At 44.1% G+C, this 15,072-nt stretch overlaps 1 protein-coding gene across 1 annotated transcript; it reads right to left on the bottom strand.

Moving 5' to 3' along the window:
• Positions 1–1,406: 1,406 nt before the first annotated feature.
• LOC136506848 (uncharacterized) lies at positions 1,407–2,561 on the bottom strand. The gene has a single exon (XM_066501757.1). The coding sequence runs from the start codon at positions 2,559–2,561 to the stop codon at positions 1,407–1,409; it is 1,155 nt and encodes a 384-aa protein (XP_066357854.1).
• Positions 2,562–15,072: the final 12,511 nt, after the last annotated feature.

The raw sequence follows: 15,072 nt of genomic DNA on the forward strand, positions 1-15,072 counted from the left end.
CTTGTAACTCTGATCTAATCTTGAGGTGCAACAGGTATTCAAATCTGATTGATGCAGGCTCCCTCGCTCCCTTATATAACGATGAATACAACTCCTCCATAGGATCGGAGTTAGCATTGAACAGGAATATATAGGAATAGGAATAGGAATTGGAGTTGGCATTCCACCTCGCTCAGATCAACATGCCAAACTACCTTTTATATTGAATCCTGGCCGAAACTATTTCTATTTTTTTCCAAAATCCAGATCCAAATCTCCATTCCATCATACACATCTCGTTGCTGCGGTAATGCCACGGACGCCCTGTTTCGAGAATGTGCGTGTGTTCCACTCCTTTGCGTGCTGCCGGCCTGCCGCCGCTATCTCCACCCACGCTCTGCGTTATCGCTGCCACCCTGCCCCGAACCCACCCCACCCTCTACGCCGACCACTGCTGTCATCCCCACCCACTCTCTACATTGTGTCATTGCCGCAGCGCCCACACACCCACCTCTGCGCCACCGCTGCCGTGCCCACCCGCTCTCTGCTCCACCGCTGCTCGTGCCACCCCCACTTTGCCCTTTGCGCACCACCGCCCAGTTTCATGTGGCCGGCGAGCTCTACACTGACATACACGTGCTGACAAACCTCCATTTGTCCAAGCTACAATAAGATGCAGTGCTGAAAGCACATGTTTCACATATGTTTAAGTGTTTCATGTGTGTTTATTAAGAGGTATTGTAAGTGATGAGTTAAGCCCACCCATCGTTGGAGATTATTAACACTTACAATATAAAATAAGTATCAATAAATTAGTGACGGAATATATTTTCATTATAAATCTGGTTGGAGACATAAATATTAATACTAATCACTAAAAACTTGATCAAATTTTAGTCAAATTGAGCGGCGCGAATACCATAATTTCATTCTTTTTGGGACGGAGGGAGTAGGCTAGAGGCCCTTTCGCCCAAATGTTTGTTTTAAGTTATGTGATTATGAAATTCAATTTTTAATTGTTTTCCATATGATCTCAGATGAAGACATGCTCTTTACCAAATTTGTAGTGTTTGAAGAGCTTTAAAAGTTTGCAGTTGATTTTTTACCCATTTGAGATCATTGATGAGATAACTAAGAAAAAGCGCCATCGAAACCGCTCCAAATTATTTTAGAGGGATAATTTATCTAGCCTTGAAAATTAAGGGGGTAATTTGTCCACTACTCATGCTCAGAGAATGTTTTTTTAAGTTCAGCAACAAGTTCAGAGGACAGATCGGATGTCTCTTTTTTTTTCTTTATTAGTGAATTCTCAAGACAATTGAAATACTAAACTTGCTCCTTTCAATCTATATTAGTTGATTCACATTTGCCAACTACTAATAATGAACTAGCTAATTGCTAGTTGGGTCGAAAACTAATAATACTATCTAGCACCGAGGTACATTAATCCAGTATGGCGGCGAGCGCACGATCTCCAAATCTTGTCGGTCGTGAACCTGGACAATCTCCATGGTTTGCTCCTTAATATCGTAGATGCATAGATCCCTGTGGCCATCCACCAAGTGCTTGAGAAAGTAGAGGGTGTTCCCTTTAAGCAGGTTATTATCACTGGTGCTTGCGGAGCACCAAGTCGCCATATTCATCTCTGTCACAAGAAAAGCCCTGTCGTCCCCAATATCATCCACGCGGTGCCACGCTACGGGCTTCTCGCCACAGAAGTTCATCTTGTAGATGACGACGGCTCCGATGTTGGCTGCATCAAAATCCACATAGCAGATGCAGACGGCGAAGAGCTCATCCATGGACTCCACCAAGCAGATGCTCCCGGAGCACAGGCCATCAGGGAACTCGAGCTTATTGCTGACATCAAACCCACGGAACTCCGCGGCAGGAGGATGGGCATGGTGATCAGCCGGGAAATCCAAGTCGATAATGCCCATCTTGTCTTGGCCTGATTCATCCGTGAAGGTGAAATGCAGCTTCCCTCTGAGGGCGGCGACGTCGGCGATGACGTTCTTGGTGGGCGTAGACGGGGTGCGGAACTCCTCGGGGAGCTCGTAGTCGCCAATGTCGTAGGTGTGCTGCCCCCATCCCCGGTCGCTCCAGCCGTTGACCCGGCAGAACCACATGAGAGGGTCGGCGACGTCGAGGAGCACGACGGCGCAGTCCGGGTGGGCGGCGGAGGCGTGGGTGAGCAGGCAGCTGCAGTTGACGGGGATGTAGTGGTCGTCGTGGATGGGTGGGATGGTGATGGTCTCTCCGGTCAGCCAGGCGTCGTCGGAGACTTTTCCAAGGATGAGCAGCCATCCTTGCGGCGTGCTGAAGCAGAAGTTGTTGCCAATGGCATTCATCATCTCTGTGGATGTCACAATGCTCCGCTCGGACAGGCTATATATGAGCATCTTTGTGGCTGTGGCTGTGGCAGTAGAATCTGATGGATGATCAACAACAGGAGGAGTAGGCTGCTCATCTGTGGCATGATCCTCGTATTCGTAGACGAGCAAGGGCAACGAGGCAAGGACCTGTCTCTGTCTCTGTCTCTGTCTCGGTGGATGCTCGTTCATCAGCATCAACATGCCCATGATGGTCGCTTCTGTACGACTGTACCGGCCTATTGCCATATACATGATATACATGATTCAAATCACAAGTGTGTGTGTGTGTGTCTATATATATATATATATATAAATAATAAGTATATAAATCAAACAGTAATGACAAAGAAGAGCAGAGAAATATTGAATATATATGGCTCTCACCTGACCAGCTAGATCGGATAATATGTAGGGTAGTAGAAACCGGTCGATCCGGCGAGCTTGTAACTCTGATCTAATCTTGAGGTGCAACAGGTATTCAAATCTGATTGATGCAGGCTCCCTCGCTCCCTTATATAACGATGAATACAACTCCTCCATAGGATCGGAGTTAGCATTGAACAGGAATATATAGGAATAGGAATAGGAATTGGAGTTGGCATTCCACCTCGCTCAGATCAACATGCCAAACTACCTTTTATATTGAATCCTGGCCGAAACTATTTCTATTTTTTTTCCAAAATCCAGATCCAAATCTCCATTCCATCATACACATCTCGTTGCTGCGGTAATGCCACGGACGCCCTGTTTCGAGAATGTGCGTGTGTTCCACTCCTTTGCGTGCTGCCGGCCTGCCGCCGCTATCTCCACCCACGCTCTGCGTTATCGCTGCCACCCTGCCCCGAACCCACCCCACCCTCTACGCCGACCACTGCTGTCATCCCCACCCACTCTCTACATTGTGTCATTGCCGCAGCGCCCACACACCCACCTCTGCGCCACCGCTGCCGTGCCCACCCGCTCTCTGCTCCACCGCTGCTCGTGCCACCCCCACTTTGCCCTTTGCGCACCACCGCCCAGTTTCATGTGGCCGGCGAGCTCTACACTGACATACACGTGCTGACAAACCTCCATTTGTCCAAGCTACAATAAGATGCAGTGCTGAAAGCACATGTTTCACATATGTTTAAGTGTTTCATGTGTGTTTATTAAGAGGTATTGTAAGTGATGAGTTAAGCCCACCCATCTCCTTCAACAAGCAAACCGAGCGGGCAGACCTAGGACAGATGAGTTAGGCTTTGGGTCAACGCTGGGCACGTACTGGCTGGGCTTTGACGGTTCATGCATGCCCATGCGGACGCAAGAGAAAAACAATTAAAAAATTAATTAATTAGATGGACTGCTCTGAAATTTGTCCATTTTATTTATTAAAAAAAGTTGTATTGGACAAGTTTTTTTACATTATTAATAAAATATGTATTTTCTAATCTATATCTATACCTAATAATAAAGATGCAAAATTTCCGCCGTTTTTTGTCCGGATTAGGAGATTGGTACGAGAGCCAGTGACTGAATGGTGCCGACGCTTGGAGTGAAGCTGCGGACAACACCGATGGAGGCGCGCGCTGAAGCTAGAGCTGGGCGGCCTTGCGGCACGGTGTTGGAGCTCGAGCCACGTGGAGGTGCGGCGCTGGACACATAGAGCTAGCTAGGCGGCCTTGTGGTGCGGTGATGCTGGAGGTGGAGCTGAGCGGCGACGCGACGCTGGAGCAGAGCTCTAGGCCTCTGGCGGCAGCACTTCCTCTGATAGTTGGAGACATATACGGTAATTAAATGGGCCTTAGCCGAGACGCTCCAGCCCAAAAGGAACCAATCATGATGGTGGACTCGAGTAATCACGTACGTGTTGATCCCATTCTATGTCTAAGACACGCAAACCTGCATTGTTCTTGTTGAAATTCTTCATGAAGTATTAATCCCTATTCCCTAGCTTTATTTACACTAGCAAAAAAAAAAAGACAACCTCTCTAATTATTACAAGAGGTGAGCACATCTAGAGCCTCTCTAATTAAAACGCTAGTATATAGTGCATACCTTACCATAACTTGAAACATATGTTTCTTATGTATCTAACTTGCAATTTGTTTGTAAATGGTATTTCTTTGCATAAATCAAAGTAAATAGCAATAAATAATGTATATGTATAGATAAATACTTAAATAGCTAACTAGAAGAGGTGGCACAATCCAGAAAGGTTTGCACGAGAGAATCAAGTCTTCATGATTGTGGACTCGGATAATCTCTTGGGAGTTTGTTTCCAAGTCAAAAATGCACAAATCAGCATCATTATCAATGAAATTCTTCATAAAGAATACCTGGTTTCCTTTTAGCCCCAGGGTGCTCGCCGAGCAAGAAGCCGCCATGTTTGTATCCTCCAATAAAAACGCCAACAAGCTTGTGTTGAGGAGGAATCCATCCTATGCACCTCTACGGTGCCAATGTTGTTCATATCAACTCCAACGAAGCAGATGGTGACTAAACAGAGTTGATCCTGCGACTCAACACTACTATAGGATGGCCTTGTTGTCCCGGGCGGTAACGGCCTTTAGTCCCGGTTACCGCGCCGGGACAACAATCCCGGGACTAAAGGTGGAACCTTCAGTCCTGGGTCATCGAGCCGGGACTAAAGAGGGACCTTTAGTCCCGGTTGGTGTTACCAACCGGGACTAAATGCCCTCCAGCCGAGCAAACGTGGCCGCACCCTTTAGTCCCGGTTGGTAACCCCAACCGGGAATAAAGGTTCCTTTTCTTTTTCTTTTTTTTTATTTAATTTGTTTTCAGTTCAGTTACACATATTTGTTTAATATATAATCTGTTTTTATGTACGTATTCTACGCTGCTAATATAAATACACGCACGCATATAATTACATCTAATTCTCATCTCGAGCATTATTATATTCGAATAAAGTATGAAACTATATATATTATAGATATATATGTATATATACAACACTTTCATAATCTTGTTCTCGAAAATAACGATATCAATAAACATTTAATTTACATCATTTATTCCTTAGGATCAAAGTAGAACTCGCCGTTGGGATTTAGCGCTTTTTCTAGAAGAAATCCTGCTATTGACTCTTGAACTGCTTTCAGATGGTCTTTTTGCATGACCCTTCGTTTCAACCATTCAGTCTTGCATTTGAAATAAAAGAAAAAGTATTAATATATATATATATATATATATATATATATATATTCATTTAAAAATAAACAAAAATTGATATATACGTACTCTGAGAACATCTTCAGGAGTTCTTCTTATGTGCGCAGTGATAAATTCACAAACGTAGAATCCACACAAGTTATTACCTGGTTGCTGCTTCAAACACTACTGTATGAGAAGAAGATTATTCTCATCATCTCACACGTAAATTGAAGTACGATATAGTAATTAAACACGTGGGGAAGTGTATATAGTACAACTTACTGGTATTTCAACTACATTAAGTGGTGCCTTGTAATCCTTACGGTGTTGCCGAATAAACTCTTTCCAAACCCTGTGCGACCAATAATGTACGATCGTTAATAAATTATGGCAAAGTCTATTCAATAATAGTTGTGCGCGAGAGATCGAAATTACCCCTGGATAATGTCTATCATATCTTGGTATAGTGCCCGCTCTTTTCTCAACGAGTCCCAGATTACTAACCGACTTGAGTTTAACTCAATGACAATGAGTATCCAGTAAAACCTGCATTGGTTTATACACACACGTACATGCATATAAGTTGTATTGATATTACATAAAATGTGTAGACTACATTATTATTAACACTTACTCAAAGTTGTATGGGAAAAGTATTGTTGTCTTGTCGTGCTGCTTCACGAAGAACCTCATGATATTCTTCTGTACTTCAGATACCCACCGCTCCTTGGCAATAATATCGGTTTTGAATACGATATAAGGATCAATGAAGTCAACACTGGTGTCTTGTATTCTTTGGAGCTCTGACATCTGGAATCTGTATATAAATATAAGTTACATGTGAGGATAATTATATACACGTACGCATGGAAGTGAGTTTATTAAATAAAAGTAAGAATCACTTACAAACAAAAGGAGCTAATGATTGATTTGTCCAGAGCGTCCATGTGGTATAGTTGATGCAATTCTTCGAAACTAATATGTAAGATGTCATCGCCACGGAAGTAATGATGGTCTCTAAATCTGACAAAGATCCACTTCTCACCCCTGCCACACGCCTGCATGTACCACTTGTTGAGTAAGTACATTTGCATACCCAATTCATTCAGAGCCGCAGGGTTGTACAGACTTTTGCCAAATTTATAAGTCTTCCAGGTATCAACTTCCAGGTTCTGGATTGGAGCTTTGCCCGTCAATTGATCCAAGGTTAAAGCAGTATCTTCAAAAAAAAGTATTAAGGTCTTGAACCGACACTTCTCCAGAGTTGTCTGGTCGATAGACTTCTACGTTGGAACCATATTCATTAGCAACAACAAGATTTTGTATTGGTTGCTTCTGTTGTCCGAGCTGTGGGACATCCTTCCCTGATGTTCTTTTCCTTTTCTTATCTGCATCATGTGACTTCACGAGGGAGCGGTCATAGTCTGATAGTGGCGGAGGCTTACGAAGTTCAATCATCTTTTTCTTCTGAGCTTCGACCTTCTGCCTCAGCAGATCTCGTGGTATGTAAAAGTACAGCTTCTCCTTAAGCTTCGCTTGTCTCTTCTTTTCGATATCTATAAAAAAATCTTTCACTTTTTTGTCTTCTTCAGCTGCTATTTGTTCATCAGTCTTTTCAGGAAGTATTTCTTGAGAAATAACTCTTTTTCTCGGGGTCTTCTTTGCCGCTGGGACTTTAGACGTCTCTGTAGTGCGTCGCTGTGGAGGGGGTGGGGGCGGTGTTGGAGACCGGCGTGGAGGCGATGAGGCCGGTGTTGGTGGAGACCGGCGTGGAGGCGTTGGAGATCGTTGTGGAGGCGGTGGGGCCGGTGTAGGAGTTGGAGATCGTTGTGGAGGCGATGGGGCCGGTGTAGGAGTTGGAGATCGCCGTGGGGATGAAGTCGTCTCGCCCCCTGCGATGCTATGATGAGATGGGAAATGAATGATTGGGCTAGGCTGGGGGGAGACCCTACTACAAAAACAAGTTGTGAGTCAATTATTTTTGAAGCCAATAGAAAATTAATGGAAAATAATATTTCATTCACTTTCATTCGTAGCTAGGGTGAGGTAGGGGAAGCGGTGGCGCCCCAGGAATAATGATGAAGCGTTTGCGCCATTGAATAAATGGCTTCTCTGCTTCTCCTAGTGTCTTCTCCCCATCACTGCCTTCAATGTCAAGAGGAACATTGCTGTAACCTTTGAGCACTCTATCGACCGAGACGCTAGCATATCCAGGTTGAATAACTGACCCATGGATTCTTGGTGTCTTCGTTCGGTCTATTGGAGATACAACCCCGACAGCCACCATGATTGATGCATTATTACCATCTGGAATGTGCAGCTCACATGTTGTTAGAGGCTCGGTAATGTCATCAACAGGGAAGCGCAACCCAGCGTCATCTTGAATAACTGGCAGCTCCGTGGAAGCACAACTGCTTTTCATCTGACCAACGGGGCTAATGGTGACTCCCAGCGTTAATTGCGATTGCATTTGACTCATTGCTAGCTGCACTTGCCTCTTGATCTCCTCCTGCATTCTTGCCTCAAGAGATTTTTCTCGTTCACGTGATTCAAGCAATGCTTGTCGTGACTCATTAACAAATTGCTCCAATACATGGATTTGGTCTGCCTCCTCATCCTTCTTTCTCTGGCGGCTTCTGTAGGTATCCTTGTCTGCTGGGAATGCTTGTAGCCACGGAACCGCCCCATAGCCTCTTGTTCGACCACCGTGTTCGGGATTCTCTAGGGCATATGTCAATTCATGCTTCTCTCTGTTGGGCTTGAAAACACCACTATCAGCTTCTTCCCTAGCACGAGCTAGTCTCTGTGTTGCTCTCTCAATTTTTTGGCCGAAAATTAGCTTGCCAGTGTCTGGGTCTAGGCTTCCCCCATGAGCGTAGAACCAATTCTTCGCGCGTTGAGGCCAGTTCTTCTCTATTGTTTCAGGTATGATTCCCTTGGCAGTAATCTCTGCTTCTAGGTTCTGCCACTTGGGAATAGCACTCCTATAACTACCTGATCCCATGCGATGATGGTATTGCTTCTGTCGGGCATTCTGCTGATTCCTCATCACACGTTCCTCACTCTCTTGAGATGTCTTGTATTCTACGAAGGCATCCCAATGGGACTCCAACTTGACAAACACCTTAGCATTGAAATCCGGCGTATCATTCTTCAAGATAAACTTTTTATACAATGTCTTCTTCCAACTCTGGAACAATGTTGCCATCTTCTTCATTGTCCAATCCCTCACTAGCTCCTTCAAAGCGTCATCTGCTTGTAATGTGAAATGCTGAGTGATATCTCTCCAAGCTAGGTTCTTGTCACGATCAGATACAAAACTAACATTAGGAGCAGATATCTTCTGCTTCCATTCACGAGCACTAACTGGGATCATATCCCTTACAATGAACCCACATTGATTGACATATGTCTGAGCATGTGGTCCCAATGGTTTGCCGATGTCGGTGTCGAATTCTGATATTATGAAACGGCCCTCTAATGGCTTTTTTGGCCCTTGGACTTTCCTACTCTTGTCGGTGGTTGATGTAGATCCAGAGACCGGCTACATGAGTAGAAACACAACGATTAACAACAAATATACGTACGCATGCATCTATAAGAGATGATAGATAATCGAATATACCTCGCCAGTATTTTCTTGCACGACAATTTGTTGATCTTCAACCACCGGGATATTCAGGATATCCTCATAATCAGCAAAGTACTGACTCGTGTCATCTACATCCGCATTGGTGCCGGCGTTGATAATATCCGCCATTATGTCATCATTCAAGTTATCATTCGGAGCAGCCATTTGTATCTTCAAGATAACACATAGATAGAATTACTATGGCACATAACATAAGTACATGTGATAACACATATAGAATTACTAAATCCAATTAAATATAATAACATATAATATTTCATAAGGATAAACAATAATAAGGTATAGGCTTTGGAATCGAATCAAAAACACTTTCGATCCAAAAACATGGAAATAAGTACATGTATATATACACATAGAATGATACAATTTTCTCTCTCTCTCAACACATAGAAATAAGTGCATATGTATATATCTCTAGATATGCATGTGATAACACATAGAATTTCTCTCTAGATACAATTTTCTCTCTCTCTCAACACATGGAAATAAGTACATGTATATATACATATAGAAATAATTAAGTACATATGTATACATATAGAATCTCTCTCTAGATATGCATGTGATATAGATAGAATTACTAATAAAATATCCAAGTGATATATAGATAGAATTACTAAAATAAAATATGCATGTGATAATAACACACATATATCTAGATAGAATTAATTACTAAATCTAATTAAACCTAACATATATACATAGATAGAATTACTAAATCAAAATTCAATCTAACACATATATAGAGAGAGATAGAATAATAATTACTAAATCCAATTAAATATAATAAACATATATACATAGATAGAATTACTAAATCAAAATTAAATCTAATTAACATATATATAGAGAGATAGAATATATAATTACTAAATCCAATTAAATAAATCTAACATGAAATTAGATAAACTACTAATAGATAATACATTTTAATCTAACATATATCAAAAACTATAATAAAAAACTATCTAAAAAAACTATCTAAATAAAGTACTAATTAAATTTTAATACATTTAAATCTAACATATATCAAAAACTATCTAAAAACTAACTAAAAAACTAACAATAAACTACTAATTAAATTTTAATACATTTTGATAGACGACGAGGCCGGGCGGGCGGGCGAGCTCGACGGCCGCCGGGCGGGGCTCAACGACGAGGCCGGGCAGGCGGTGCTCGACAACGGCAGACGAGGCCGGGCGGGCGGGGCTCGACGACGGCAGACGAGGCCGGGCGGGCGGGCGAGCTCGACGACGAGGCCGGGCGGGCGGGGCTCGACGACGGCAGACGAGGCCGGGCGGGCGGGCGAGCTCGACGGCTGCCGGGCGGGGCTCGACGACGGCAGACGAGGCCAGGCTCGATGACGAGGCGGGGCTCGACGACGAGGACGAGCTCGACGACGGAGGGTGGGCTCGGGTGCGGCGGCGGAGACGAGATGCGGCGGAGAGACGGCGCGCGAGATCGAAGATGAACATAACAGATCGAAGATGAACATAACAGTCATATTTCATGCATAATCTTTTTCTTTATGCTCATATATGTTACTTGTTGCTATTTTTAGTTGGAGAATAAGTTGCTAGATATGAGCAAGGCCCATTTGGAAAAAGGAATTGGCCTTGTCTCCGGCGTGGATGTAACGTTAGCGGTAAATTTTGTTTCAACTGTGAACATCTATATTTTAATATGCAACACAGCTGTGTACCATTTCATTAAGGACGGAAACATGTTTACGGTTCCTTTTTACATACACACTCCAGTTATATTTACACCACAAAGAAGAATTGTACATGCTTTAAGGACCTCCATCAGCGAGGTGTGCCCCCTTAGCCCCTGCATCAGACCATAACCCTCATCATATCTCTTTTTTTGCGAACCCATAACCCTCATCTCTGGTCAGTCGAAGGGCCCCTTTGAGCATTTGGTGTCGCACCATTCAACACACGATGCTTGCGTTCTTTTTTCATTCCATACCTATCAAATTCCTAGGATTACTAGCAAGTTGAATCCTCTTATAAACTTTGTTGAATGCCTGAATCATTAGTTTTTGCTGTTGCAAACACACAAAGATATGAGTGAATGATTGGACTCGTCGGCCTGAGGGAAGAGTGGCAGCCCCTCTTGGCAACATGATATGTTATCCAACATCTGTTGTGTATTGCCAACCACACAAATTAGGGGCAGTGTATGGGCCCTATGTTTTCCTGATGTGTGTGCACAGTTCGATATGGATGAAGGCATGGAAGAATAACTTATTTACTGACTTATATGTGTTTATCATCTAACTCTGGTTGTAGTAACACTTGCACGAAGTTTTGAGGTCTATCATGCCAAGTTTTGCAGCCAACCAAATGAAGTGGGCAAATTGACCATAGTAAAAAAATCTTTGCATAGCTTGGGAAATTTTGGGTGCCAAACCAAACAAACACACACCAGAGTCCTATGACATTCTAATAATGTGATGAAGATGAATAGGTCAGCTAAAACATGACATGAGAGGCGGTAAAGATACTAAAATGAATAGAGTAAAGAATTATATGCATGCTCCAATTTTAAATTTATATATGTTTTAGAATCCTTGTCAATCAAGCTTTTTCTACTTTGACCATCAGTATATAAAGAATTTAGTTTGACAATGTAATGTGGACACTAGACCATTAGTAGATTAATCAGAAATATAAGTCCTTTTACATTCAAATTCTTATAGAAACTGCTAGTCAAGATTCACCTTGTAGACAATGTCAATGTCCTAAATGTGTATTTTGGTGATCGGAGGGTTGGATTTTTTTTAACCTGTATATCTTTGGTAGTGGCGCAGGTTTTAACTAGCTAGCTGTGGTGGTGTATTTCTTTGAGATTGAAATAATCCTGTTCAGCTACATTAAGTATTTTGTTTTAATTTATATTTTTAGCTCGGCGTATTTAACACCACCAAATGTGTCCTTGGCAGAATAATGTTAACAGCAAAACTGTCTCATGATGAGGAAATCATCGAAGAAGGTATACATCTTATTTCAAGTTTAAACAATCTCTAGCCCAGTAGAGAAAGAAAAAGAGAGACATCTACTCCAATTTGTGTCAAAGCATAGTAGTAGTTAGCCTTTTCTTTTGGGTTGGCTGATCCAACATGTTGTAATTACCCTTTCTAAAAATCGATGGTCAGTTATAATCACAATGAAACCTAGCACTCTTGTGCAGTCAAGTATTTTTCTTTTTGTGGGTAAAAGTGAAGTTCAATTGTTATGTAGGTCTTGCTGAGTTGTTACCAGCTCTAGTTTAAATTTATATAGATCTTGGTACTGGTCCAGTTCTTTTAAGAACAGACATGATTATATTGGGCTTCAGTGCTATGATGGTGGTACAATTGAGAACGAAAATGGTTGTATCATAACATCCACATAGATGATACATCTAACCAATATTTTGCTGTTTAAGTGAATTCTCTATTTCTGCAAGAGGCCTTTCTACCTCGGTTCTAACAAATAGTTTATTGTTTAGGTAAAAACCCTGTTATCTACAAAAGGCCACATGTTGTTGATGATGGAAATTTGGAAAGCCAAGATTCCCCTGAAAGTACAAATGTTCCTCTAGATGGCTTAGCATGACAGAATCCAGACGGTTCAACAACGAAGGAGGAATTGGGATGAAGCTCTGGATATTGCAAGTTTTGTGGGGCAGAAGAATCTGTTAATCACCTTCTCTTCCAATGCCCAATTGTCATATTGGGACTTGGTGTTGGATTAGGGATAGTCTGGGGTGGCATGGGATACCCACTACTATAACTTTGTTAGCCGGAACTCTCACCGGCGGCTGGAATTCTTCCAGGTGAACTCACTCACAAATGCCAAGATGCAAACGAGACTCAGATATTTTTGGTGGTGTGCAAACAACTACAACTTTTCTCATTGTATCACCATCTATTTATGTACATCTCGACGCTAAAAATAGGAAAGCTAGAAAAAGGAAATACTAAGACGCATACGTGAGGAACAAGCAAGCTAGCCTTGCCGTCCATCATACGTGCATACACACGTACGTATACTATACAAAGATGCGCTTGGGAGGAGACTTTCCAAGCCAAGCTCTACATATGCTATTTCTATCATCAGAAAGCTAATAACGGAACTCAGGATTACATGTTTTGCTTACATTCCACCCCCTAAGCCTAAAGTTCCTCGCCAATCTTTAAGACACCTAGCTTTACACGCAGTTCATAGAAGCGATCTTACGAGAGTGGCTTCGTCAGAATGTCATCGTTCTGCTCCTCAGTGCAGACGTGCTCAATGTCCATCTTCCCATCTCCAACGCACTCCCGATTGAAATGATATCTCACATCTATATGTTTACTTCGTTCATGGAAAACGGGATTCTTACTGAGGGCTATAGCCGATTGGCTATCCATCTTTAGTAGGAGGGTTGTACGCTGCTCACTCTTCAGCTTTGAAAGCAATTGCGCCAGCCATAGCGGCCTGCTGACGAAATCCATAGAGCGCCTTGTCTAGGCGCAACACCTTGTCTTCCTCTCCGGCGACGTCGAAGCCGAGAGGCTGCTTGACATAGACCTCCTCGACCAGCTCCCTGTTGAGGAACCGGACTTGACGTTCATGTGGTGCACCGGCCGCCCCTCCTAAGCGGCAAGTGCCAGCAGCAGCCGCACAGACTCGATGCGAGCTATGGGTGCGAAGACCTTGTTGAAGTCCACGTTGGGCTGCTGGACATACCCCTTCATGATGAGCTGCGCCTTGTGCTTGATCACCTCACTGGTGGCATTCTTCTTCACCTTGTACCCCACTTCAACCCGATCGACTGTTGATCGGGTGTAAGTGGCACCAGACACCATGTCTTGTCGCTCTCGATGGAGTCCATCTCCTCGATATGGCACGACACAAGGACTCGTGCTACTCGGCCTCGGCGAAGGTGGCTAGCTCCTCCTCGATCTGTAGTTGGAGCTCACCAGCTACCTGATGCGCGGCTAGACGAGGTGGTGATTCCACTCCGAAAATATTGTCGACGGTGCGATACCTTGCATCGATGTCATCGCTGTCAGCGTCCAAAAATTCCTCCGCGTTCGGAGGTGGCAGGCAAACTCCGGCCGGAGCAGTGGAGTAGTTGCTGCTGCTGGAGTCACAGGAGGAGGCGTCTGTGCAACAGATGACACCACAGGCGTGCCAGCCACATGAGCACCATGGCTTGCTGGTGTACGTGGTGTTGCTGGGGCTCACGTGAGCCTGTATTGGTGTCAACGTCAACATGCCCAGTGCCCAGCTCCATCTCGTGGTAGTCAACGACAAGCTCTACATTGATCTCGTCCTCGTCCTTCCAGCTCCAGGATGTTGTCTCGTGGAAGACCACGTCCCTGGACACGATGGCACGATGTGCCGTTGGGTCGTAGAAACACCACGCCATGGCGCCTGGCTCGTAGCCGATGAAGACAACCAGAGTGCCGCGGTCGTCGAGCTTCTTCAAGTGTGGCTTGACATAGGCCACGCACCCGAACGTACGCAGGAAGCTGACATCCGGCCTGCGGCCATGCTAGGCCTCATACGGCGTCATGCCGTCGATGGCCTTGGTGGGCACCTGGTTCACCGGGAAGACGGCAGTAGCGACCACCTCGACCCAAAACATCGTTGGCATGTTCCGGCTCATCAGCAGACTGTGCGCCAGTGTTACAACAATCTGGTTCCTCCGCTTGACGACGCCGTTCTGCTGCGGTGTATACCGACGGCGCCATCCCGGAGTCCCTCACCAAGCTGCAACAGCTCGACCTCGCCGGCAACAGCCTCAACGGCACTCGGCACCATACTGGCGCAGCTCGCCACGCTGGCAGACCTCAAGGCGCTCGACCTCTCCGGGAACGCGCTGGCCTGCATCTCCGGGACCTCAAGACGCTCGATCAAAGTTGTGGCATGATTTAAT

Source organism: Miscanthus floridulus, chromosome 15, assembly GCF_019320115.1.
Source record: "Miscanthus floridulus cultivar M001 chromosome 15, ASM1932011v1, whole genome shotgun sequence".
Lineage (NCBI taxonomy): Eukaryota > Viridiplantae > Streptophyta > Magnoliopsida > Poales > Poaceae > Miscanthus > Miscanthus floridulus.

Coding starts and splice junctions, on each gene's coding strand:
- LOC136506848 (XM_066501757.1), bottom strand. CDS start 2,561: ATGGGCATGTTGATGCTGATGAACGAGCATCCACCGAGACAGAGACAG.